The sequence below is a fragment of the Lissotriton helveticus genome, chromosome 3_1, assembly GCF_964261635.1.
Source record: "Lissotriton helveticus chromosome 3_1, aLisHel1.1, whole genome shotgun sequence".
NCBI lineage: Eukaryota > Metazoa > Chordata > Amphibia > Caudata > Salamandridae > Lissotriton > Lissotriton helveticus.
Genome location: NC_136061.1, coordinates 333,167,307 through 333,192,873, shown reverse-complemented (window position 1 = coordinate 333,192,873; position 25,567 = coordinate 333,167,307). Strand labels below are relative to the sequence as shown.

The 25,567-nt window shown below is 45.3% G+C and overlaps 1 protein-coding gene and 1 long non-coding RNA gene across 3 annotated transcripts in view; both read left to right on the top strand.

Moving 5' to 3' along the window:
- The window catches only part of ITGAE (integrin subunit alpha E), an 844,898-nt gene that overhangs the window by 742,483 nt on the left and 76,848 nt on the right, over positions 1-25,567 (top strand). For both annotated transcript variants that reach the window (XM_078679953.1, XM_078679952.1), the window contains one exon: positions 10,282-10,383. In XM_078679953.1, the coding sequence (XP_078536079.1) occupies positions 10,282-10,383 (102 nt within the window). The remainder of the gene's footprint in view (positions 1-10,281; positions 10,384-25,567) is intronic.
- Positions 22,384-25,069, top strand: LOC144824528 (uncharacterized). The gene is made up of 3 exons (XR_013609000.1): positions 22,384-22,459; positions 23,945-24,073; positions 24,997-25,069. It is a non-coding gene; the product is annotated as an uncharacterized LOC144824528 (long non-coding RNA).

Here is a 25,567-nt window from a genome sequence, read left to right as displayed (position 1 = left end):
GGAGGGATAACGAAGAGGACAGCAGCGCGTGGAACCTTTTGGTGTGTACTTTGGTGATCGCAAGCACTCTGGGCAATTTGCTTGATTTGGTTTTATTTGTCACACAAGACCAAAGTCTGGAACCAAACAACAGAGCACCTGGGTGATTTTTAGCATTCTAGGGCTATTGTGCTCGGTTTGCGGTTTTAGTTGGCACACAAGACAAGGGATTGGACCCAAACAGCAGAGCACCTGGGGCTCAGCAGTAACAAGCTAGCTGAGCCGCAAAGCATCAAACTAGCAACAGAACAGAGTGCCTCACAAGAGGTGGGCAGGAATGGCTAGCAAGCTGGAGCAACAGGGAGAAAAACACAGCCCCCAGCTCACTTCAGGGAAAACCAAGTGCAACCGGAGACGAAGAAAAAAGGCCATAAGAGGTGTGGAGTTGGTTCAGGGCCTGAACTGGACGATGACTTGCAAGTCACATTGGATTAGGCCAGGTCTCTGGTTGCCCTGAAGGATCAGAGCTGGGTGGACCAGCAAATCAAGGATTGGGCCCAAGGAAAGGGGAAGAGGCAAAGGCGGGCATTCCCAGCGAAGGCCAGGGGCAAAGGGCCTACAGCCAAAATGGCGGCCCTTGCGAAGGCCAGGTAGGGAGCAGACAAAGGGGTCGGAAACCCCCTGAAGGTCAGGAGCAGGAGGGCTGCGTCACCGGAGCAGGAGTCCAATTCGGAGACGGATGGGAGCAGTGACAATGAGGGGTCAGTAACCACCACGGCGGCCCCTCAGGAGGGACAAAGGAGACGAGAAAGCAGGGGCGGCAAAGACAATGGTAAGCATGGCGCAACAAGCAAGCAAAGCGGGCAAAGGGCAGAGAACAGCCAAGGGCAAAACGTAAATATGGGCACGCAGCTAGGGGTGAGCAACGTAGCAATGCAAGGATCATGGCCTATGCAGCCCCGTGGCAGACAGGGCTAGGGCAAGAGTGGCAGGAGTTCCAGGGCGAGGCCTAGACTGCGGGGGCAGCCCATCCTACAGCATGGATGCCATGGTGACAATAGCCAGGGGTAGGAGCTCCATTCCCGGGGAACACCAAGTGAGATGCAGGGGGGCAAGGAGGTGGCCCGATGCCTGAGCAAGGGGCACAAAAGGGAAGCCATGCAAAAAAGGCGACAAACAAGGAGTCAGGGGCAGCAAACCAGGTGCAGCAGGGGCGTAGGACAATTCAAGTACGAGCAAGACGGCCAAGGGGCCAGACACTAACGTTAAGCCAGCCAGCAAGTACTGCCCCCTTCCCCAAGTGACCCCCCGTCAACCACAAAGCTGTTAGGGCTGGCCAACGTCATCCCACTAACGGAAGGAGAGGATATAGAGAAAGGAGTTCATAGACATCTTTTCACTGTTGGAAGTGCACCAGGCAGGCCTAGACCTAACATCACAGGACAAGAAGGACGATGATAAGACGGCCACCTGTAAACCCAGGGTACAAAGATCAATAGAGAATTGGCTAAAAGCATTCAGAACACTAGCACGCGTATTCATCAAAAAACTCCCACAGAGCTCAGCAGCACTGATCTTATACAAGCAAAAGTACACAAGGCGCAGCAGCAGTATCAGGGCGAGGCATGGCTAAAATACGACGAGGGTTTTAGGGTGAAGATGCAGATATGGCCAATCATGAGTTGGGACTGTCAGGACAAGGAAGGTTTCACGAAACACATGGTAGTGGCCAGGGAAGGGGTCAGCACAAAAGAGAGTAATTTTCGTTCCTATGGGAGTAAGGGCAGATTGAGGGGCAAGGCAAAGACTTCAAGGGGAAGAGCCAGGCCAGTAGCAAAGCAGGTAAGCCCTGTTGGAAATTTGATAAAGACGAGTGCAAATGGGCGGCGTCATGCAGATTCAAACACGCGTGTGGGTCATGCAGGGGAAACTATCCCAGCATACACCGTAGACGGGCCGCAGGGGCCACCAAGGATAAGACAGGTGCAAAGAAATGAGGCAGAGCCCCTGCTAATTGGGGGTAACGTTGCGTGGGGCGGGGGACAGACGCTACCGACACCCATAAACGAAGGCAGGCTATTACACTTGGTAAAAGACTATAATAAGAAGACAGACAGCTGCTAGCCGAAAGCTTCACACAAGGCTTCCCAATCCCTTACAAAGGACCCAGGGGCGCCTGGGAGCGCCTGAATCTGAAATCACTGTCAGACAAGCCTGAGGTGGCAAATCAGAAAGTGGAGAAAGAAGTACAGCTGGGGAGGGTGGCTGGCCCGTTCACTTTCCCCCAATGAAAGATATGGTGGTATCACCTCTCGGCATGGTGCCCAAAAAGGAGCCGGGAAAGTACTGGCTGATCCATCACGTGTCATACCCTGAGGGAGAGTCCATCAATGACTGGTTAAAGCAAGGGGCATGCACAGTAGCCTATGCATCAGTGGACTATGCAGTAGCTCTAATCAGGCAGGAAGGGAAGTTCTCCCTAATGGCAAAATCAGACGTAGAATCAGCATTCAGGTTATTGCCAGTCCACCCAGACAGCTACCACCTATTGGGTTTTCAAGCTAGAAGGTCAATACTACTATGACAAATGCTTACCAATGGTGTGCTCGATATCATGCGCGCACTTCGATGCCTTCAGTAGCTTTCTGGAGTGGGATCTGGGGGCGCGCACTCCAAAAGGGGGACGGGTCCACTAACTAGATGATTTCCTCTTTATTGGGAGAGCAGGCACAGGTGAGTGCGGCAATCTTCTAAACAATTTCATAACTCTGACCCAAGAGCTAAGCATCCCATTAGAACAGGATAAAACAGAGGGCCCAACCACAAAACTGTCCCTCCTAGGGATAGAACTGGACTCCATAGCTGGAACGTAAAGTTTGCACTAGAAAAAGTAGCCAAATTGCGGGACACCATAGGAAGGTTCGAGGCAGCAGACGAAAGCAACACTGGGCGAAATACAACAGCTGTTAGGAAAATTAAATTTTGCCATGCGGGTGATCCCTGCACGGCACACCTTTGCAAGATGACTGGCATGGTTGACCAGAGGCATGACACAAAAGCACCACAGGGTCCGCATCACGCAAGGAGTGAGGGAGTACTTGGGGCAATAGGAGAATTTCCGGTCAGAATTCAATGGCACCCTAATATGGTGTCAAACCTCTTAAAACCAAGCAAAAGATAATTGGTTGTATCATAAAGAATGGAATTGAATGGCCACACAAAAGGAAAGGAACCCTGAACCGCTACTGGAGTGTCGCGGTTCACGATCGGAATCTTAAGATGGAAACCGTGTCGGCGGTCTAGTGTTGTGTTCCCGTTTCAGGTGCAGAATCGAGGTGAAGCGCGCAAACCCAAGCTAATGCGCACTTCACCTGAGTACCGACGAAGGACGGTTGATGGCGTTCAACGTTCCTGTCAACTTAGTAGTTTAAGACCATCTAGGGTATTAGCTCTGTGAGGTTTAGAGTTATATCCGAGTAGGAAATTAAGCTAACTATAGTATTGTAGTTTAGACCTAATTTTCAGGAGTTTAGCGGAGACCTCACCTGTCGGCTCCGGAATTGAAGAGCTGTGGAAGTCTGGCTCTCCGCAGGAGTTGGAGTTAGAACTTGGGCAGCTGTCGGCGCAGAAGCAGCGGTTCCGTATGAATCTGCAAGCAAAGAAGAAATTCAGATAAGTCAATGCTGATATTCCTTCGAGTGAGAGAGATACCAATGAGATATCTGAGCAAGGATTGTAGAGATCAAAAGATATACTTATAAATAGCGGCAAAGAGTGAAATTATCTTACAGTCTTAAGGAAATAAATAAGAAGAAATAGAGACTAAACACTTAACTTGTATAAGTAAAAGATATACTGGAACAGTATCTGAAAAACAAGAAAGAAATATTAAACAAAAGAAAGACATACATAACAAGAGGCAAGCATTCGTCTCAGGAAATAAATAAAGAAGTAATTACATCAAAAGAATTAAGAGTTTCATTAGGAGGTAAGGCCAGATAAAAAGAGAGAAGATAAATTAGAAATAAAGAAGTTTAAAAGGCAAAGGTTAAAATGCAAAATATGTTTTCAGGTTGAACTCCAGGGGCTCGAGAGTAGAAAGACACAAGAGAAGAAAAGACAGAAGAGTAGCACTAGTCTTTGGATTGTTTGGTAAGGGTCATAGTCTACAGAATTAGAATTAGGAGAGTTTAGGAAGGAAGCTAACCAGGCGAGTTGAAGAAGGAGATAAGAACAGATCCAGAGCATTCTCTTTTTGTGTATTATTTTATCCAATTCCCCTTTCCCCCTTTGGGGTCCTTGAGGGTCAAGTTTTTAACATAACTGACTCTGAGTATCCTGGAGGAGGAGTTGGGAAAAAGGCAGCCATTTGTTCCTGTGCAAGTCGTGAAAAAGAACACTCTACCCTTTGACATATGGCGAGACCCGTGGGTGGAGGCAGATGAGCTAGAGCTCTACACAGACTCGGCCGGGGGTTTCGGGTTCGGAGCAATCCTTGAGAACGAAGGGTGGCGTGGGTCTGAGCGGTACAAAAGGGGGTGGTGATGGACGGAGCATTAGAACCAATCAAACACTCACACCTAGTCAAAAGATCTGGGTTTGATCCATCACCATTCTTTAGCCCACTCTGCCACCCCAGTTCAGACATGGCTATATGCAAATCAGTCTGACCCTGTGCCTCGTGGGAACAGCCCAGCCCGAACGGCCAAGCCATGCCTTCCCTGGACCGGAAACAAGCTTCCGAGGACCGGTTTCTGGCATTGTTTCTGGCACCGGTTTCATGACTTATGGCGGCCAAAGCGGCAAAGTGTGGCAGGGTATGCTTAGACGTGAGTCCCTTGCTCACTTTGCCACTGTATTCAAGCAAGCCGGGCTGAAGACGGCTGGAATGCCAGAAACCGCTCCTCGGAAGCTTGTTTCCGGTCCAGGGAAGGCATAGCTTGGCAGTTCGGGCTGGACTGTTCCCATGAGGCACAGGGTCAGACTGATTTGCATATAGCCATGTCTGAACTGGGGTGGCAGAGTGGGCTAAAGAACAGTGATGGATCAAACCCAGATCTTTTGACTGGGTGTGAGTGTTTGATTGGTTCAGATGCTCCGTCCATCACCACCCCCTTTTATACCACTTTGGCCGCCATAAGTGTGGCAGGGTATGCTCAGACGTGAGTCCCTTGCTCACTTTGCCACTGGATTCAAGCAAACCGGGCTGAAGACGTCTGGAATGCCAGAAACTCGGAAGCTTGTTTCCGGTCCAGGGAAGGCATAGCTTGGCAGTTCGGGCTGGACTGTTCCCATGAGGCACAGGGTCAGACTGATTTGCATATAGCCATGTCTGAACTGGGGTGGCAGAGTGGGCTAAAGAACGGTGATGGATCAAACCCAGATCTTTTGACTGGGTGTGAGTGTTTGATTAGTTCAGATGCTCCGTCCATCACCACCCCCTTTTGTACCGCTTTGGCCGCCATAAGTGTGGCAGGGTATGCTCAGACGTGAGTCCTTGCTCACTTTGCCACTGGAATCAAGCAAGAAGGGCTGAAGACGGCTGGAATGCCAGAAACCGGTCCTTGGAAGCTTGTTTCCGAGGGTGGCAGAGTGGGCTAAAGAACGGTGATGGATCAAACCCAGATCTTTTGACTGGGTGTGAGTGTTTGATTGGTCCATCACCACCCCCTTTTGTACCGTGGGTCTGACCAGCGGCATGGCAGAGGGCCGGGCTCACCAAGAACATATCCCTATTGGAGTGGCTCCCAATAGTGTTGGCTTTCCACATTTGGCCGCAGAAGCTAGCGAACAGGCAGATAATGCTATGGTCTGACAACCTCGAAGTGGTGCAGACAATTAACACAGGATCAGCAAAATGCCTGGCGGCGGCAACTCTGCTACGGAAACTAGTCAGCTGCCAGCTAAGGGGCAACATGGCGCATAGGGCAAGACACATCCCAGGGATTGACAACTAAGTGGCGGTTGGCATTTCTCGTTTTCAGTGGGAGAAATTCCGAGAGCTTGCCCCAGACAGAGTGAGGACCCCAGTGCCAGCGGAAGCGTGGTCATGGGTGGACCTTTGTTGAAGACTCTTCTGAACAATGCACTGGCCCCCAAGAACTGCAAACATTTTCGTACATGTTGGGAGACCTTCATGGCCTGGGCAGGAATAGAAGGGGGCCGGAGGGTTACGCGCGAAGAAGTCCTAAGGTTCATTAAGTGGGCTTTCACGTCAGGCAAAATAAAAACCTGGGCCCAGGTACACTTAAATGTGGTGGCCTACAACATGAAGATGGATGCAAAGGAAGACCCAACTAGGTCTTTCCAATGCAAAATGGCAATGAGAGGTTGGGGCAGGTTACAACAGGCAAAGAAAGGCGCCAGGCGCCCCATCCATTTTAGCGTGTTGCAGGGGATGTTGGGGGCCCTGGCAGGGTTATGCACCTCGAGGCATGAAACAACGCTTTTTAGCGCAGCATTCACACTAGAATTCTTTGGGGCCTACAGGGTCAGCCAACTGGTAGCCGCATCAGTAACTGAGCCAGGGTCAGCAAGCATCCACAGAGGGGACATAGAGGAAGGCAGTGGAAGCCTTGACATACTGCTGTGATGGTCCAAGACGGGCAAGGGGAACATGGACTAGAATACACTGCATTAAAGACGCAGCTTGCTGCCCAGTCTGCTAGCTACAAGAATATTTGGGACCTGGGGAAGACAGCGAAGGGCTGCTCTTCAAGCATTGAGAGGGGTCATTCCTCAGCCGCTTCCAGTTCATAGCAGTGATGCGAATGACTCTGGATTCGATGGGCCTCTCAGCAAAAGAGTTTGGATCCCACTCTTTCAGGATAGGGGTGCGCACCACTGCGGCTGGACTGGGTTTGGATGGTGAGCAGATTGAGGGGATAGGGTGCTGGGCATCTAGCGCGTTCAAGCGTTACGTACGCCCCACATTTTACTGAGTCTGATTTCTCCCCCCACACCCATTTAGGTCTGAACAATTCGCGCAAGAAGTCATGGATCATAGGGCATTCCTATGTGACATGGGCCCAACAGTGGGCAACGTCCAGATGCAAATTCAGTGGGATATGTCTGCGGAACACCCAAATAATCTGGTTGGGGCGCTCGAGAATTAAATGGGATCAACTGTACCCGCGGCGCGGGAAGCTTCAAGTCAAGGTGGTCCACCTGGGAGGAAATGACTTGGCGGCCTTGGGTAGGCAGTGTTACCAGGGGAGAAATATGCAGGGACTCAGCCTCAGGAAAGAGAGTAGATGCTCAAGTAAGGTCCTTGGGATTGCGCACGGCAGGGACCCCTGAGAGCAGGGAGGGCCCTTGAAATGGTACAGGGCGAGCGGGATGGCACATGCAGCCCAGGTAGGTCCAGACGAACACCCTCCAAGTCAGTAGCAAGTTGAGGCCTAGACTCATAAATCAGAGGCCCAGACACAGGGTCCCTCCCCTCCCCTCCCGGGAAATTGAGGAGGCTGGGTTCATACAGCGAGCAAAACAAGAGCAAAGACCAGTACATGTAAATGTGTAGCAAGGATACTAAACAAGAAGAGGTTATGACCATGAACATTGGAAATGTATAAACATGTGATTATTAATAAACTGCGACCTGTTATGACACCAAAGCATGCTTGTCAGTGGTGATTTAAGGAAGTACAGGAACGAAGTTTGGTGGGAGGGGGGCAAGAAAGGGGACTGGGTTGTGGCTGGAGCAATTTTAAAGCTGGTGAGCAGAAGCAGGCAGAGATTGCGAGCTGAAGCAGGCACAGACTGTGAATGACTTACGGTCTCTGGAAAGCACGAGGACATATGCTCACCATCACGCAAAATGTATATTAATCTTTGTTAATAGTACATCCTTCTGCGTGCAAAATACCATAAAACATAAAAACATCGGATATGTTAGTCAACCTGGCTTCATATTAATGAAACAAAAAAATATATAAGCGCCTTCATTAAACTCATGATACAACTTTCATATCCCTTGTTAGCGGCGATAATGGGCTTGATAATATGCCCTTATGAATTCCCATAGCAGCACAGGTTAACACCAGCGGCAGTTTCCTGCCGATAAAGCGGTGATAATTTTATCGCCTGTTCTTGATAATATGGCCGTAGAGACTAGGGGGCAGATAAATATGGAAATTGCTGCTTCTGCCGAAAGCTGCTGTGCCATGCTGAACTATTTTTGCGTCTTTCCTCGAACCCATAGGAGGGCTAGCTCGACGTTTATGGTGTGTGCAGGGTCCTGCTCCCCAGCAACGTGCTGAACTCTGAACTGGAGCTCGCCCACAGAATGGCGCACTTAAATTCAATGGCATTGATGGAAGTTTTTTGACAATTTCTCACTATGTTGGTATTAGATCATTTCAACAGACATATAACAGGAGCGTTTGTATGCAGTATGGGAGTGGTTGTGGCACCTGGGAAGCTTCCGGGATTGGCTGCTTCGTTCTGCCCCAATTGAAGAAAACCTTCCAAAAATATACTTGATGTGCCAAATCAAACTATGAAAGAACGAGGAAAGTGATTTATTGCGCCAATTGTTGGGAGGCTAAATAAATAACTTTTGCCATACAAAGCATCATTTTGTGGAGCTAGGCCTCCTCAGGCACAGATTTTCAATTTAGATGACTTTGGGTTTACTCTTTGGGTACACTGCTGAATAGTTAAATTTAGAACCACCTTATAAGTGCCTTGGTGGAACAGGTGGTATTTAGCATTTCTGATAAACTCTGATGTCCTGGGTTTGAAATGTTTCAGGTGCAATAAATAACACCGATCCTAGCATTTTCACTTTAATGGGTAATAACATGCGGATTTTGATGCTAACTTCACCAAAATCTGCATGTGTTTGTAAATACCAGACCTTTTTCCTCTATTAAATTTTGGGAGGTTTGCCATCCTGACATTTAAACTTGGGGACAGATTTAGTAAGATTTTACACTGTGTGCGTCACTCAAATCGATGCAAAATCATTTTGTCTGATTTTAATCTTAAAGTAAGACGAATCTGCATATGCGCTGCTTTGTATTACTTAGCGCCAAGGGGCGTACCATGGGTGGAGCATGGGCTTTCCCATGCAACCACCCAAAGTTTCTGATGCTAAACCCAATTCACTAAAGAAATTAGGCAGGGTTTAGCGTCAGAAAATAGCACACCCTTCAACAGGCGCTATCAATGAGAAACGCTGTACTGTACAGCACCCATACAAAGTGGCAAACGTTTAAAATTAGTCTAAACATAGGGGCAGATTTATGAAGGCCTCCCGCCGCCGGAGCGTCACTTTTTCCCATGTTAAAAATGACGCACCAGCGGCGCAAGGCCTTCATAAGTCTGCCCCATATTATTTTGTACTGGTAGGATATCCTTGCACTATGGCGCATAGGTGTCTCCGTGGCGCCGGCGCTAGGGAAAGGGGAGGAGAGTGCCATATTTCAATACATTTTGCGCTCTCCTGCTCTCTCCTCGCACCACATTCGCGGTTGTTGCACTGCACTGCGCAGCGCTGCGTGAGAAATTAGTAAATCTGGCATTGAATGTGAACAAACATCTGCTTGTGCCGTGATCCCAAATTACAAGGGCACTTGCAATCAGACCCGTGGTGTTGTGAGACAACAGTGATCTAGAGGACGAGGATCACAAAAATATATAATGCTATTTCACTGTCTGCCAAGATGCACAGTATATTGCGTGCTATATATTTTTCTTGAATCTTTGGCTGTGAAAGTGCCTCTATGGGAAATCAAGGAAGCCATCTTCAATAAATGTAGTTTTCTCCTTAAAAAAGCTGGCACTGTCTGGACTTGCCTTGACATTTTATAAAGGATGTATATGCAACTGACGTTTGAAGGTTTGTTCATACAATCAAACTCTGCAACATTTGTGTCTACTTCAGGCCGGCCTAACTACTGCAGACAATCTGCTATTATGGCAGATATTATGTTACAACCCATAACATTGGGTTCAAGAGTGGGAACATGGGTGGTCCGAGGTAAGGGAACAGGTAGGGGGAATTTTGGGAAAGTCCTACTATTGTTATTCCCATTGGGTTTTCACACTCATTTTTGACATTTAAGTTAGTACTAACAGTACTGGAATATGTGAGTCAGTTATTTGGGAAACACCCTCATATTTACAAATGGTGTAAGGGACGTATATCCCCACAAGAGGACATTTCCATGCCGACACTTAGCCTTAGGTTAGCTGCCTCTGTAGAACTGATCTCCGACGAGACAGATAAATGCAGTTTGAGTGGCGCGTGCCGTGTCTGCAGGTCAGTTGGTAATCTGTCCAGTGTTTTCATTCCAGCCCTGCAACACAGGTACCTGTCAAGCCGTGAAGTGCGCCATCGTGACCAGCAAGGAAGACATTATCTTGTTTGCCGAGATGGATTTAGAGGCTCTTCAGCAGGTAAAGTGCGGACATCTCGTTTTATAATATATCTGATATTATGCACCAATGTATATTCATAGCTGTTGCCTCCACCTGACTCTTTGGCATTTCTTTTACCCTTACTTGTAAATTCAGAATAACGCTGCAATTCGTCAAAATAATGTAGGTTTCAGAAGATTCAAGGGGGCATATTTACAAGCCTCTATCGCCACCATGGCGTCACTTTTAGTGACGTTGTAGTGGCGATAGGGGCTTCACCTCATTTACAAGGCAATGTTAAGCCACTCAGCGTGGCTTAACACTGCCCTGTAAATAAGGCCCCCTTTCACGCTGTACTTAGCGTGAAAGGGGAGGGCAATGGGTATCGTGGTAGGCGTTCCACTGCAACATGAATAGGTAACAGTGCCAAAATTAAGACCTTGTTTTTGCTGTTTCCATGTGTGCTGCTTTGTGCAGCACACAAAGAAACAGCAAATTGCCATTGATTGTTTATGTGCAGGAAGGTGACAGTTTCTGCACATAAACAATCAAAAAAAGAAAAAATTACGTTTTATAACTTCTATGTGTGCTGCATTAAGCAGAACACAAAGAAGTTTCAAAATGCCATGAATGATTGTTTATGTGCAGGAAGGGATACCTTACTGCACATAAGCAATCATTTCCCCCTCACCCCCAACTTAGACACCCGTGCACTTTGGTACAAGGGGGTATGCATTGGCGCTAGGCAGCTGAACTCAGCACCAGCGTTGGGTGAAACACAGGGGTACCCTGCATTCTTACGAATACGGCGCATCCCTGCGTTTTCATAATGGAGGAGCGTGGCGTTAGCAAAGTTTGCTTAATGCCATGCTTCTCCATTTTATTTCAGTGGCTCTGACTCTAATTGACCCACAACAGAGGTCACAGGAGTAAGCAGGGATCACACCTGGCTGTCATCCTACACTGAAATATTTCTTATGAAGGTTCGTAGGAAAAGCATAAGCCTTCCTCTGTATTATGTTTGCCTGGTACACAGTGCCAACCTTGTCAGTCTCAACATTTCCCCGACAATGTGCCCAGGCCCCACTGACTAGCAACTCTTTCTTAAATGAAATAGGCATTTTATGTGCACAGAGGATGCTCTGCTCCCTTTATTTCAGCTAATGTTACCACCCCATCCCTTAGCAATGTATGAAAAACACACCTGTCTGAGGGTTGCAGTCCGCACCTTTCCTAACCTCTCCAGGCCCCGTGTTTCCAAAATGGAACACTCTGGCCTCCATGTTATATACCATACACAGGAACACAAATAGCAGCACTCACATTCAAGTATCATGCATTGTCTGGCACTATACTCAATCCATGTAGGCCCAGAGTGAGCTAAGTATATAGCCACAGAACTTTACATGAGTTGGCCCATGATTCATGTGAAAACGCCTGCTCACACTACTGATCAAGTGAAACATGAAACAAGTATGTTGACACCACTTAGCATGTGTCAAAACATTCCCTAGGTGTATCCTGTTGAATCCTTTTAACGTTTGTGTTTACAGAGAAACTATACAAATATGTATGTGTATATGTATATATATATATCTCCAAAGACCTTGACAACACTCCAGCCGGAGATAGTAAAACAAAGAGCGTCACACCAGGAGAATGCACAATTACTTTATTTTGCACCAAGGGCAAGTCTTGTCCTTGGTGCTCAATAAAGTAATTGTGCATTCTCCTTGTGTGCCGCTCTTTGCTTTACTATCTCTGGCTGGAGTGTTGCTAAGGTCTTTGGAAATACATTGTGGTTGCTGTGGCTACATCGTGGGATTGGCGAACTGAAAAACACGGCAGTTTGGGACAATATAGATATATACATACATATACATATATATATATATATATTCACTGAAAAAACCATAGGTTTCAGGCCTTATATAGTTAGGAATTAGCATTTAAAAAACCTTTGAAATTCACTGAAAAAACCATAGGTTTCAGGCCTTATATAGTTAGGAATTAGCATTTTAAAAACCTTGCAAATTCACTGAAAAAACCATAGGTTTCAGGCCTTATATAGTTAGGAATTAGCATTTAAAAAACCTTTGAAATTCACTGAAAAAACCATAGGTTTCAGGAGTTATATAGTTAGGAATTAGCTTTTAAAAAACCTTTGAAATTCACTCAAAAAACTATATGTTTTAGTGGTGTTATAGTTAGCTGGACATTTTACTCATACAAAACCATTGAAATTGCTCCTATATAGTTAGTTGTACTAACTATATTTCGCGCACCCGCAATCCACTGCTGATGATGTCACATATTAGATCATTCATGACATGGTCAGTGAAATCACTGATGACATCTCAAATGACATCACTGATGACATCACTGATGACATCATCCAGTGAATGTGGTTTGCTTCGTTATTTAAATATGCATTATATATATAGCAATTTGCATTGAAGAATAAGTGGATATATATAAATAGATATTTGGATGGAGGATTTGGTAGCAGTGTAATTGACTGTTTACTTGACCAATTTATAATGTCTCACTAAATATAGTGGATAGTGACTAAACTGTGTGAATATCTGTATCACTTTGTCAGTTGTTGTGTAAACTGATTCTACAGTTGGTTACTAGCTATGTGAAAGTCTATATTAGTTATTGATTAGTTAACTGAGTATTTGTATGGGAGTGTGAAAGTGTGTGTGGTTCGGTGGGGGGGTGTGACTGTCCAAAGATGTGTGAATAGTTGATTCAGTAGATATATGAAGTTAAAACTACATGTTTTAACAGTTGTTTGGGTGAGTGAATATCTTTATGGGTGTGGTGATGAGCAAATATATTTCTCAATGGTACAGGTCCAACAAACTAGAAAAATAAAAGGCAGTGTATGTGTCAGTTGTTGTATATAAATAAGTATACATAAGACACAATGATTGTGTGAGTGACTGTATGGATAACTGTATGCTTGTAATAATGATTTTATAATTCACTAAGTATGACTTACTATCTAAATGAATAGAAGAAGTGGTGTTTGTATAAGTGTTTTGCTAAGTAAATATGTAAGTATGATCCATTGTTTGCATAAGTGAGTAGGATGACTTCATATGTGAATAGGATGCGTGCTGTTGTTTAATGTCGATATAGATGTATAAGTATTTTTGATAGTGTTCTATTGTTCATTGACAGCATGTATGAGTGAATCCATAGGTAAGTGATTAGATGTGTGTATACATCTATGAATCACTGAGTAGATTTGTAGATACTTGTATTGCTGTGACAATGGATTTAAATATGATACTCTGTATTTTACAAAGAGTGATGAAAAATTGTAATAGTGTATGAAAAGGTGTATGTGATTGTCACGTGGATGATGTCATCAGTGATGTCATCAGTGATGTCATTTGAGATGTCATCAGTGATGTCACTGACCATGTCATGAATGATCTAATATGTGACATCATCAGCAGTGGATTGCGGGTGCGTGAAATATAGTTAGTACAACTAACTATATAGGAGCAATTTCAATGGTTTTGTATGAGTAAAATGTCCAGCTAACTATAACACCACTAAAACTTATAGTTTTTTGAGTGAATTTCAAAGGTTTTTTAAAAGCTAATTCCTAAATATATAACTCCTGAAACCTATGGTTTTTTCAGTGAATTTCAAAGGTTTTTTAAATGCTAATTCCTAACTATATAAGGCCTGAAACCTATGGTTTTTTCATTGAATTTGCAAGGTTTTTTAAATGCTAATTCCTAACTATATAAGGCCTGAAACCTATGGTTTTTTCAGTGAATTTCAAAGGTTTTTTAAATGCTAATTCCTAACTATATAAGGCCTGAAACCTATGGTTTTTTCAGTGAATTTGCAAGGTTTTTTTAAATGCTAATTCCTAACTATATAAGGCCTGAAACCTATGGTTTTTTCAGTGAATTTCAAAGGTTTTTTAAATGCTAATTCCTAACTATATAAGGCCTGAAACCTTTGGTTGTTTCAGTGAATTTGCAAGGTTTTTTAAATGCTAATTCCTAACTATATAAGGCCTGAAACCTATGGTTTTTTCATTGAATTCGCAAGGTTTTTTAAATGCTAATTCTATTAGCGGATAACGTTTTTTTATATTAAAACGTTTTTTAAATCTCAAATGCCTGCTTTGCGAACAGAGTTTTTAAGCACAGGCTCTTTTGTCTCTGGTGGCCATCATGGGAGACTGCATATCAGAATTTATTTAATGAAATATAAGAGTATTTGAGAAGTCACTCAAAATGTGCCCTAATTTTTCTTTCTTCAGCACTAATCATAATTTCGATGGCAAAATGAACCCCCTCATTTTGTTCCTTTGCAAATTAAATGTTTTAAGTGTTAACACTTTATTCCAATCAAGATGACTTCAGGTGTGCCATACTTTTGTCATAAGTAAAACTGTTAGCGCTCTAGTTGTTCTTTAGAACACTCTGGGACATTCTGTCATTGGGCTATAGTTGGGCTACATCTGGCTGATATTTGGGCTACATTTGTTTTTTTTTGTCTCTGGTGGCCATCTTTGGTCTACATTGGGCTACATTGGGCTACATTGGGCTACATTGGGCTACATTTGGGCTCTAACATATATATAGCCCAATGTAGTCCAATATATATTTTTTCAAAGTAAATTTTCGTAAAAACCACTGGAGCACATATCTTGAGACATAGCAAAGGCACATCGGGCTACCAGTCCCTACAATTTTGCCAAGTTTGGTGGAAAACCATTCAGCCGTTCGGGCTAAAAGTGAGTCCAACCGCCCTATGGAAATTAACATGGGGAAAACACGTTTTGGGACCCCCTTTTATCTCGGCCCCCGCTTCACGAATCCCCCCCAAACTTTCAGGGAAGGACCGTAGCGCCGCGAGGCAAAGTTAAGGAAAATTTCAGGAAGATTCCTCAACCGGAGCCAAAGTTATTCCCAATAGAATGTTGCGATTTCCCTATGGAAAACAATATTAACTATATATACCTACTGGCTATCGCCAGTAGGTAATATATATATATATATATATATATATATATATATATATATATATATATATATATATATATATATATATATATATATATATATGTGTGTGTGTATGTAACTATATACACATGTCTAAATATATACATATATATATATACACACATACATATACAACTATATATATATTTATAGTTAGGTCTGGCAATCTGGTGGTAATAATATCTTATGTTACATTAAAAAAACTCAGAAATGTACTAAAAATACATAAGGTTAAAGTTATGTGTTAGAAATATCATTTCTGGTTGGCTAGGGCTTGCGCTTAAGCCAGGCAGAAACCAACCCCCTAGTCAGGGCAAGGAAGTTACACGGTGAAGATAACCCCTGCTCACCCCCCAGGTAGCTTGGCACGAGCAGTCAGGCTTATCCCAAAGGCAATGTGTAAGGCGTGTGCGCAACACACACACAGCAGCAACACACTAGGAATACCACAAAAGAAACTCCACACAAGGTTATATAATTAAAAAAAACTTTATATTATCCAAAAATTATTAGAATCATTATCACACATATACACTGTGCCAACAGGCACCAGGTAATAATTTACAGGAGATTATATACACGACAAGGCAAATCAGGCCACTGTCAGAACATCACAAAGCACAAGTAGTACAAATAACACAACCAGTTACTACTGGCACAATACTGTACATTATCACCTACAACATAAACGCTTTATGTCTGCATCACTTTGGGCCAAACACATCATAGCATGACATTTGCATTAGGCATCACCACATTAGGCAATAACATTAGGCATAAAACGCGTTATGCCCAAACCTCGTAAGAATAAACACATTATGCAACCTCTGTAGGCCTCTCCTTAGGGCCTTGCACCTTACCAACACTGACCCCTGGCCAACTGACCTTCCTCTGGGGCCCAATACCCTTTGTCCAAAATGTCAGGGTGTAACGGGGGATGTATGTGGTTAGCACGCATGCTTTTACAACGCAAGCCTTTACCACGCAACTTTTACAACGCAAGTCGTTACAACGACTTGCGTTGGGGGGCGCTTTACTATTCCAACTCCAGTCCCCGTGGATAGTAGGGAAGGTGTTGGATAGTAAATTAAACTATTCCCTATCCTAGAGCGCCCCCCAGCGCAAGTCGTTGTAACGACTTGTGTTGTAAAAGTTGCGTGGTAAAGGTAGTTTGTTGTAAAAGTTGCGTTGTAAACGCTGTTCACCGTAACGGGGGCCTTCCACTGGCCCCTTGGCTGACAATGCAGCAAAAACCACTGTGCGCAAGGCACTGGGGGTGTGGGGTGCAACTCACCCCCTCCTCATCATGAAGCAAAAGGAAATGCCCCACGTTGCCGCTGCCCGCGCTCTCGCGGTGCAGCTGGGGAAATTAGATCTCTCACTACTGTGCCTCTCAGGTCCCACTCGGGGAACCAAAATTCCCCAACAAGAAATCAGCACTGGCACTCTCCGTGCCTAGGGAGCCCCATTCACGGGGGTCTTCCCTGTACCACTCTCGGTACTAAGCGTACTCTGGGAGCACTAACAATGCTCTTGGTACAGCCCCCACTCACCGGGGCTCCTCATAGACACCTCTGGTCCTCCTTAGGTGGGGGCAGGCACCGACAACGTGCCTCGACAGGCCCCCATTCCCAGGACTCTTCTGCGCCAACTGGTGCAACAGGCACAACAGAGCGTTTTTGGGGGAGCCCCCCTCACCGGGCCTCCTCGCAGACAGAAATAGCAGCTTTTTGGCACCGGCTGTGTGCCTGGCAGGCTCCGTTCTTGGTGCGGAAGCTCCGCCCCTGGTCAGGCAGACTTGCCTGACTTCCGACTAGTGCTCCCTCTGGGCTTTGGATGTCCAATACGGGGTAGGCTCCCGCCTACCACTCGACCCAGCCCTGACCTGGAGCGCACACGGAGCAAGGTCTCCGTCGACCCGGCTCCCTTCCTGGCTCCACGGCATGCCTCTTCTAGCCCCGCCCACAACCAGGCAAGATGCCTGACTTCCGGTCCAGCTGCGCTCTTCTTCTCCTGTGCAAAAGTGCGGGGTAGGCTCCTGCCTTTAAGTAACACAATTGTGAGGTGGGCTTACACTCAACCTGGCATCCGCAATGTTTTATGGGCTCCTGCTTTCAAAAAACACAAATGCGGGGTGGGCTCCCGCCTCACTGAAATGTATAAATGCAGGGTGGGATCTCGCCTTACTCCTGGAACCACGTGGGAATGCCCATACCGGGATTCCCTTCAGACACGTTGCAGCCTCACGCTGCAGGGCCACAAGCACTCCTCCGGTCCAGGAGCACGGATTTCAGCAGCGCAAAAGTCCAGAGCGCTTCCCACAAGTCCAGCCCCCAAAGTCCTCAGGTGCAGAGTAGAGCCCAGGCAGGCCAGCTCACAGGGCCCTCTAGGCAGAGGGGCAATCCCTCTTGGTGGTTCCTGTTGGGGGCCAGCAAGTACAGCAGGGACACCAAAAACAGCACACCTACATGGGGTCACAGCCCCAAGATGTATACAACATTTTACTTTGTCTGCACTGGTACAGGGCTCGGGGGAACCAGCCTCAACTGGTTCTTGGGGGTGTTCAAGAAATCTGTTTACCTGGCTTCCACCCTCCTTTGGTAGATGGGGCTCGGTCATCAGACACACCACGGGGGGCAGAGCCAGCATTCACCTAGGCAGACACAGACCTATTCAGGGTCAGGGGACTACTCCAAATGCAGATCTCCCATTCATCCTAGCGCTGACTCACCCTACCCTCCCTGGAGCCACACACACCTCACCAGCCCTTGTTACTCCAGAGCCAGACTTGCAATACAGATCAGGCAGGCCACCACATAGCACACAGAAATGCCAACTTCTGAAAGTGGCATTTCTAAAATAGTGATAATACATCTGCGCACACCAGTGCGCAGCAATTATTATTACTATTCCAAACATACCAAACTTGACCACGCCGCTCCTCTCCCATCAGGAATTACCACTGAAACACTTATCAGGGAATCCCCAATGCATTCCTATGGGAGGGCAGCCTCACAGCAGAGAGAAACCAAAATGGCTGCTTGTCACTACCTGGACATGTCACACACTTAAGGTACATGCCCTACCTTTTACCTACAATGCACCCGGCCCATAGGACCAGCTAGGACCTAGCTTAGCGGTGACTGACATGCAGTATAAGGCGGGTCACAGACATGGCACACACTTTAGGTGTCACGTCACAGCGGCAGTAACACTGCACGCACAGGCCCTGCAATGGCAGAGAAATGGCAGAAAATCTTCTCCCAGTGGAAGTAGCGATCTCCTGTCCCATGGTTGCGGTGTATTGTTCATAACAGTGGGTGTTACCATGTACATGGGGTGCTGACTACCGCGATGATTGTTTGTGTTGTGAATTGCTATGTATTTGTAACGTGTTGTTTGAAAACAAACTAGGTGTGTGTTCTGTGTGATGTTACAAATATTTCTAAAAATAATTATAAAGTAGGTGAGTTTCAGATGTTTTACGAAGTAGTTAAAGAAAACCGGGCCAAGCAGCTAATGGACTAGAAGTGCACATTAAGCGCCTCATCCACGTTTAACCCATTGGAAATCTTTGAGTCAAGCAGGATTATGTATCCTGACTCAAGGTGTCTTAATGCCAGTTGCCGATTCCCAACCTTGATGTTCTTGGGTATGCGGTCAATCACAAAATATGTCAAATCCTGTGAGTTCCCTGCGTGATGCGAGTTTATGTGTCTGGCCACAGGGTATTCCTGGTCGTCGTTGGTGATTGCCCTAAGGTGTTGCAGTATTCTCACATGTGCCTGATGGATGGTGCTGCCCACATATCTTTTTCCACAAGTGCACTCAAGCACGTAGACTGCGAATTCAGTCTTGCATGTGAAGCTCCCTCTTATTGTGTAAGGTGTTTGTCTGAAAGGTAGCCTGACAGCGTTGATGTTAATCCCATGTTTGCAGGCTTTGCATTTGGCACACTTTCTAAATCCCTTATGGGCCTGAAGCCAAGTGGTTCCTTTAATGTTTGTTGGGGCGTTGCACACTAGTTGGCTCCTCATAGATTTGGCCTTTCTAAAGGTGACTGACGGTGATTTGTCGCAGAAAGGACCTAGACTTGGGTCATTGCATACCAGTGGCCAGTGCCTATTTAGAATCTTACGCAGGTTAGCATGGTACGTGTTGTAGCCTGTAATGAGTCTCGGGGTGTTTTGTGTGGTTTTTTCCTTGGTGTTACTCTGACTATTCTGTTCTGGAAAAAGGAGGTCTTTCCTGTTCTTTTCCCCACTTTTTTCTGTGCTTTGTCCAGTGTCCTCTTGCTATAACCTCTATTTCTTAATCTCGAAAATAAGTTTTCCTTCGCATCTTTTAGATCTTTCTTCCTGCTACAATTGCATGTCATTCTGAGGCACTCTGCATATGGTATTGACTCCTTGAGTTTGGTTGGATGAAAACTCTGGGCATGTAGTATTGCATTTCCCGCTGTGGGCTTCCTGTATGTCCGTGTCTGAATCTTATTGTCCGCTATGAAGAGTTCTAAGTCTAGAAATTGGATTGATGTAGTACTTGTGGTGCAGGTGAAACTAAGATTCAAGCAGTTTTCATTGATCTCTGATACAAAGGTTTTTGCACTCTCACTAGACCCTCTCCATAGAATAAAAATATAGTCTATGAACCTTTTGTATACTACTACATTGTCCGTCATTTGTTATTGGTGTTTGACCCCCCAATACCTGCTCCTCCAACCAGCCCATATGCAAATTAGCATAGCTGGGGGAGAAGCAAGTACCCATGGCTGAACCTTGTGTTTGTTTATAATGTAGCCTATTGAAAATGAATGTGTTATTCTTAAGACACCATTCGGTCATCTCTAACAACATACATGTGTGTTGGTATAGGGATATGGGTCTTCTGCCTAGATAGTGCTGCAGGGCCCTTAGACCATCGTTATGCCTGATGCTGGTATATAATGATTGCACATCAAGTGTCATGAACATATATTCTTCACTCCAATCATAGTCATACATTTTACTCAAAAAATCCCCAGTGTCTTTTATAAAGGCTGGTAGTTCACGCACATGTGGTTGTAGGAAGTGGTCAATAAAAACTAACCCTGGGCGTAGTATGCGTAGTCGCGCTACGCGAAGCTAAGCGAAGACGTTCTTGCACTACGCGAGCTTCGCAAGCGTGCGTAATAGCTTGCTGGACCCGTTCACGAGCCGTTTTTCTTGCTCGGGAGCGCGTTGTGTGTGTTCGGGGCGCTGTCTGCGTGTTCGGGGGATTGTAGCGTGCGACCTTACCCATGTGGTGGGCTATGGGCGTGGCCATCTTGTTTTTTCAATTGTCCCGCCCGCTCGCGTCCCCTATTACCTCTTCCGGGTCGCGTATAACGTGTTCGCGTGGTGCACGTCTTGTTCGGGAACACAACTACTTGTTCACGCTGACAAAGTGCGTGTTCGCGTGAAATCGCACGCAAACTTACCCACGTGGTCGCGATAGGCGCGGCCCTCTTGTTTTTCACACTCTATGCTATGGTTCTGGTCCTAGTTTTCTATCCACCTTATATCTGTGCAATCTTTACCTATTTTCACAGTTTTTCTTACTTTTTTTACTTATCATCTATCTCTCTCCCTAAGTTTATATTTTGCATTTTATTTCAACTTTTCAACCTTTTTTAAAACTTTTCTACTGTTTTATTTTACTTCTTTATTTAAGCTCCTACTTCTTCCCCCTAACTTTTTTTCCTTTTGTTCTAACTTTTCTTTTCCACCTCCACCTCCACCCCAGAACCATGGCAAAGGGGAGCAGCAGAACCGGCTCGAAGGGCAAGGCGCCTGCGCCTAAGAGCCGGCTGCCTTGCAGCAGAATGAGACCTGCAGGGGTGCATGCCCGGAATCTTTTCGGGGAGGCGGAGGTGGCCGCCCTGTTTTTTTTCATCCAGCGCCACCTCCCCTTGACCTTGGCAGCAGGCGGCAGGCCAGGCTCGGTAACCTCCCAGAGGAGCGTCACCGCCGGTGGGGGAAGGTGCGCCGGGCAGTCTACCGTCGCTCGGATATCCGGCGCACCCACCAGCAGCTGGCCCACCGGTGGGCAGACATTCTGGACAGGGAGCAGGACCTGTTGGAGCTGCTAGGTGTCGAGGTCGTGGGGCTTGGTGAGTAGCTAGTAATATTAAAAATGTAATATATAATATAGTAGTATAAGTATTGTGTATAATTCTTGGACGAATAAGTAACACGATTACTGGTGCGCTTAGTTACATTGCAGATCAATTCCGTCTCAAAATCTTCTGTTATTGTATGACACAGGTGCTGCTCGCCACTTCTCTTACTGGTTTGTAACTTTGCGCTAGCTTGGGCTGGTGATTATTGATGTTAGAGTTTTTAGAGAACGGAAGTTAGTTAATGCTATTGCTGGAGTCTAGTCCTTACATTGTCCTTTAGTGAAATAGTGGTGGATGGATAGTATTAGTTCGTATTTTTTTAACGGTCTGCATGACGCCTCCTCTGTCACTGAATGCTTAGTTCTTATTTACCCCACCCCTCCATAGAACCGGTTTGAAGTTTGTTTACTGAGTGGTAGGCTTAGCAGCAATAGCATGGTCACGTCAGTCAGTAGCAGTTCATATGACGCAAGCAACCAACAATTCCGTGTATGCACAAATTTATGTATGTGTCCTCCATCTCATCTATGCATGTTTGCGGGCAAAATATAAAATGGAAATGCCGACTTACTGAACAATTGGCCCGTCTGGATTCTGAAATAGGTGGTGTAGGTCAGGTGGTACTGGCTTCGTTAGTATATTCTGCAATCAGAATGTTTATGGAACATTTGATTAGTGTTCTATAAGTAGACGGTCTGTGAATCCTGCAAGCCAGTAGTCATTTATACTTCAAAGTCAATTTTATTGGAATTATTGTTTCCTAAAATGTTTGAGAGGATTTTTGAATTATGTCTTTGTTTCACAGCACTTAATGTTTCTCTTTCTTTATTATTTCTTACATGATCAGCACCACCCAGGGGCAAGAAGACGGGGTCCGAGTTGGCGGGACAACCACAAGAGGAGCGCTCCTCTACCGAGGATCCTGCTGCTGGCCCCAGTAAGTCCTACAGTGCTTATATTATTAACAATTATATTTCCCTAACTTTTTAACGCACCTTATTGTTTCCAACCTATTAAGCCTCCTTCCTAATTCAATGTTAGCAAAACCTTCTTTGGTCTTAAATTTGTTTTCCAAATTTTGGGTATCCAATGCCATCCCTGACTTTCAGTTCCTTCAAACTGCCTCTGCCCTATGACTCTCTGTGCTACTACTATTAGACTGTGTGTAGCTAAGCTTGCCCTGTTGGCCACTCTTTAGTTAAGGTATTCTTTTTAATAAAGCTGTGATAGAATAGCTGTAGCCACTGGGTCCACTCCTGTCTTTTGCGTTGTCCTCTGTAATCTCCAGTCTTTGTCAATTCCCACCAACAAAATGCACAACCAGATGTTTGCCTACTAATTTTTGTTCGGTTAGTATACTACTACTACTGTTGTGGTTATTATTCTGTGCACATGCACATACAGAACTATGCACAAGAAAATAGGATGTTGATGTTAGTGATAGGGAGGTTGGACCTTACACCTTACAACCTAGTCACAGAACTCAGTCAGAAGAACCCACAATCCAATGACCGTCTACCTACCTAAGTGTCTCGGTCATGGTCATTTGTCCCACTCCCGACCCCCACACAAAGATAGTTAGATATATATACCCAATGATTTTATTACACAACCCAGAACAGAAGAACACCCTTTCGCTCACTCACTCGTTTCAGTCCACAACAACCCAGACACTCAAAATATACCACAGAGTCTATGTGCAAGTTCAACAACTTTATTTTTTTAATAACAAGCTTTGTATTGTTGTAACTTGTAAGTATTTCCATGAAAAATATCCTGCTCTACCATGCAAAATGAAGACTAAACATTTTGTACATCTAGTGCACGATAGAGAAATGTGTGAATTGTGGGAGACCCCTCACCGTTGAACGTATACTGGCTACAGATGCATCTTTCGAAAGCTCTGCAAATCTCTGGTTCGTAGAAGGCAATCTTCTCATCTGCCTATGAGAAAAATTTTGCATGTTAGACAGTGAATACAACTATGCCAGTTTTTAGCAGTCATGGCAAAAAGTGCAACATTATGGATAAGCAAAAGGGACTAACAATACTGGTTTGTCAACCTCTTTAGTTGTATGCAACACTCATGTGGCCTCAAAGGTGTCTTTCTTACTGTGCAACAAGCTGCGAGGTAACATGGGCAAAGCAGTAGACCCGGATCTAAAATGGTTATATGGCTCAGGCTAACTTTCCAAAGACTAGAGTAGGAGTAGAGATTAGATGACCCTAGGGACCATCTAATAAAATTAAAACTAAACTCTGTCTAATGTGACTGCTGTACAGTAGGACGCAATTTGGACTAGTTACAACGATTTATGTTGTACGTAACTGTTTTTTCAATCATCCTTCCTGGTGAAAAAAGTAAAACAAGTACAATAGGGGAGGTGTGCAGGCATCTAAAAAGGTGTACTTGCTTTTATAGGTGCACAATCACTACCAACCACCAGTACCGACGGGGCCAGCGGCAATGCGATTGCCATCTAGGAGGGGACAGTGGCTGCGGCACCTGCAGGAGCATCAGTGGGGGAGGAAACCTCAGCGGTGGGCGGTGGTAAGTTATATTCATTACTTATTTGCATAACTAGGTGGAAGGGGAACATTTCCCTCACTGTGCTATGAGACTTATTAAGAAAGTATGAATTTGAAGTTGTACTCGACAATATACAATGGTTGAAGAAGACACCCTTTGCAGCATTACCAGTATGAGTTGAGTAAACAAGGCCTCTTCTATCAGACTCCAACTCAGCTGTGAAAGTTATGGAGAAGACTAAAAGTCAGATCAGATGACCTTGAGGGATGTGTTGAACAAAAAGGGAAAGAAGTGAACTAGGGTGGAAGGAGGAAGGACTAAAGAGATGTAATAATAAGACTACCATAGAAGGATACTTTGGAAGGTTCATGCACGTGGCTGATATGAATCCGATGCATGGGTTGTTGAAGGATGGGTAGAACTGGAAGGTGAAAGAAAATGCAGGCCTGGTTGGGCAAAACAATATGGGTGCATGGATATAGTGGATAGCAAGAATCATGAGCAGAGTTTGTGTCAATGAAACCCAAGGCAAGGAAGGAGTAGACGCATGGGTGGTTGCTGGTGAAAGTGAAACCAGCTAAGGCGATAATAAAGAATGATAGACATTTACTTTTAATGGGTGGATGCCCCCTAAATGTATTGTATTCATCATAGGTGGAGACTGTCACTGGAAGCAGAGTCTTACTTTGAAATTATAAAAGGAGATACAAAAAAGACTGGTGTTGTTCTGTGTACTCAAGTCCACCCATAGTACTAGGTCAAGTATAATGCCGGAAAAAACTTCAACAAATGCTACAAGCAGGGGAAGCAGGAGGATAGATTAGATAGATACTAAAAGTTTACACCAATTGTATGTACTGCGCTTGGTAGTGCTACTATGCCACAATGTACTGTTGAATTAATTTTGAAGAGTTTCAGTTACAATTCTGTTTCTTTTTTTATAGATACTCATACTCCTTCTCAAAAACCATCACAGAAGGAGTTGGCAGCCAGGGCTTGCCAAAGGAAACTGCAGGCCATAGTGGAGGAGTACCGCCAGCTGGTGGCTGAGGCCAAGGAGGAGGAGGAAGAGGCGGCGGCAGCAGCTGCTGCCTCTTCCAATGCGCCTAGCCCCAACAAGGCCCCACCTGCAGGAGTACGGCGCCGCGGCCAGGCAGCCGCTCACCGCCGGCATTTAACATCTGCCACCCCCTCACAGCCTGGATGCAAATGCAGGTGCCGTGCATTTCGGCAACAACTTCTCCTCCGGGTGGCCAAGCTGGAGGACCAATTAGAGGAGCGCGTCAAGATAATAGTGGACAAACACCTCAAAGCCCGCCAATTGTAATGGACCCTGTTGATTTGCCCCTTTTTTAATACTTTTGTTGTGGGTGGGAATTGGGTGTTGGGGTTATTTTTGTGGGACATTCTTTAGACTTGGACATTGGTTGGGGTTAGGGTGGGGATAGGGGTGGGATAGGAGGACTAGGAGGATATTTTTGTACATGAATAAATGTTATTTATTTCCAACTTACA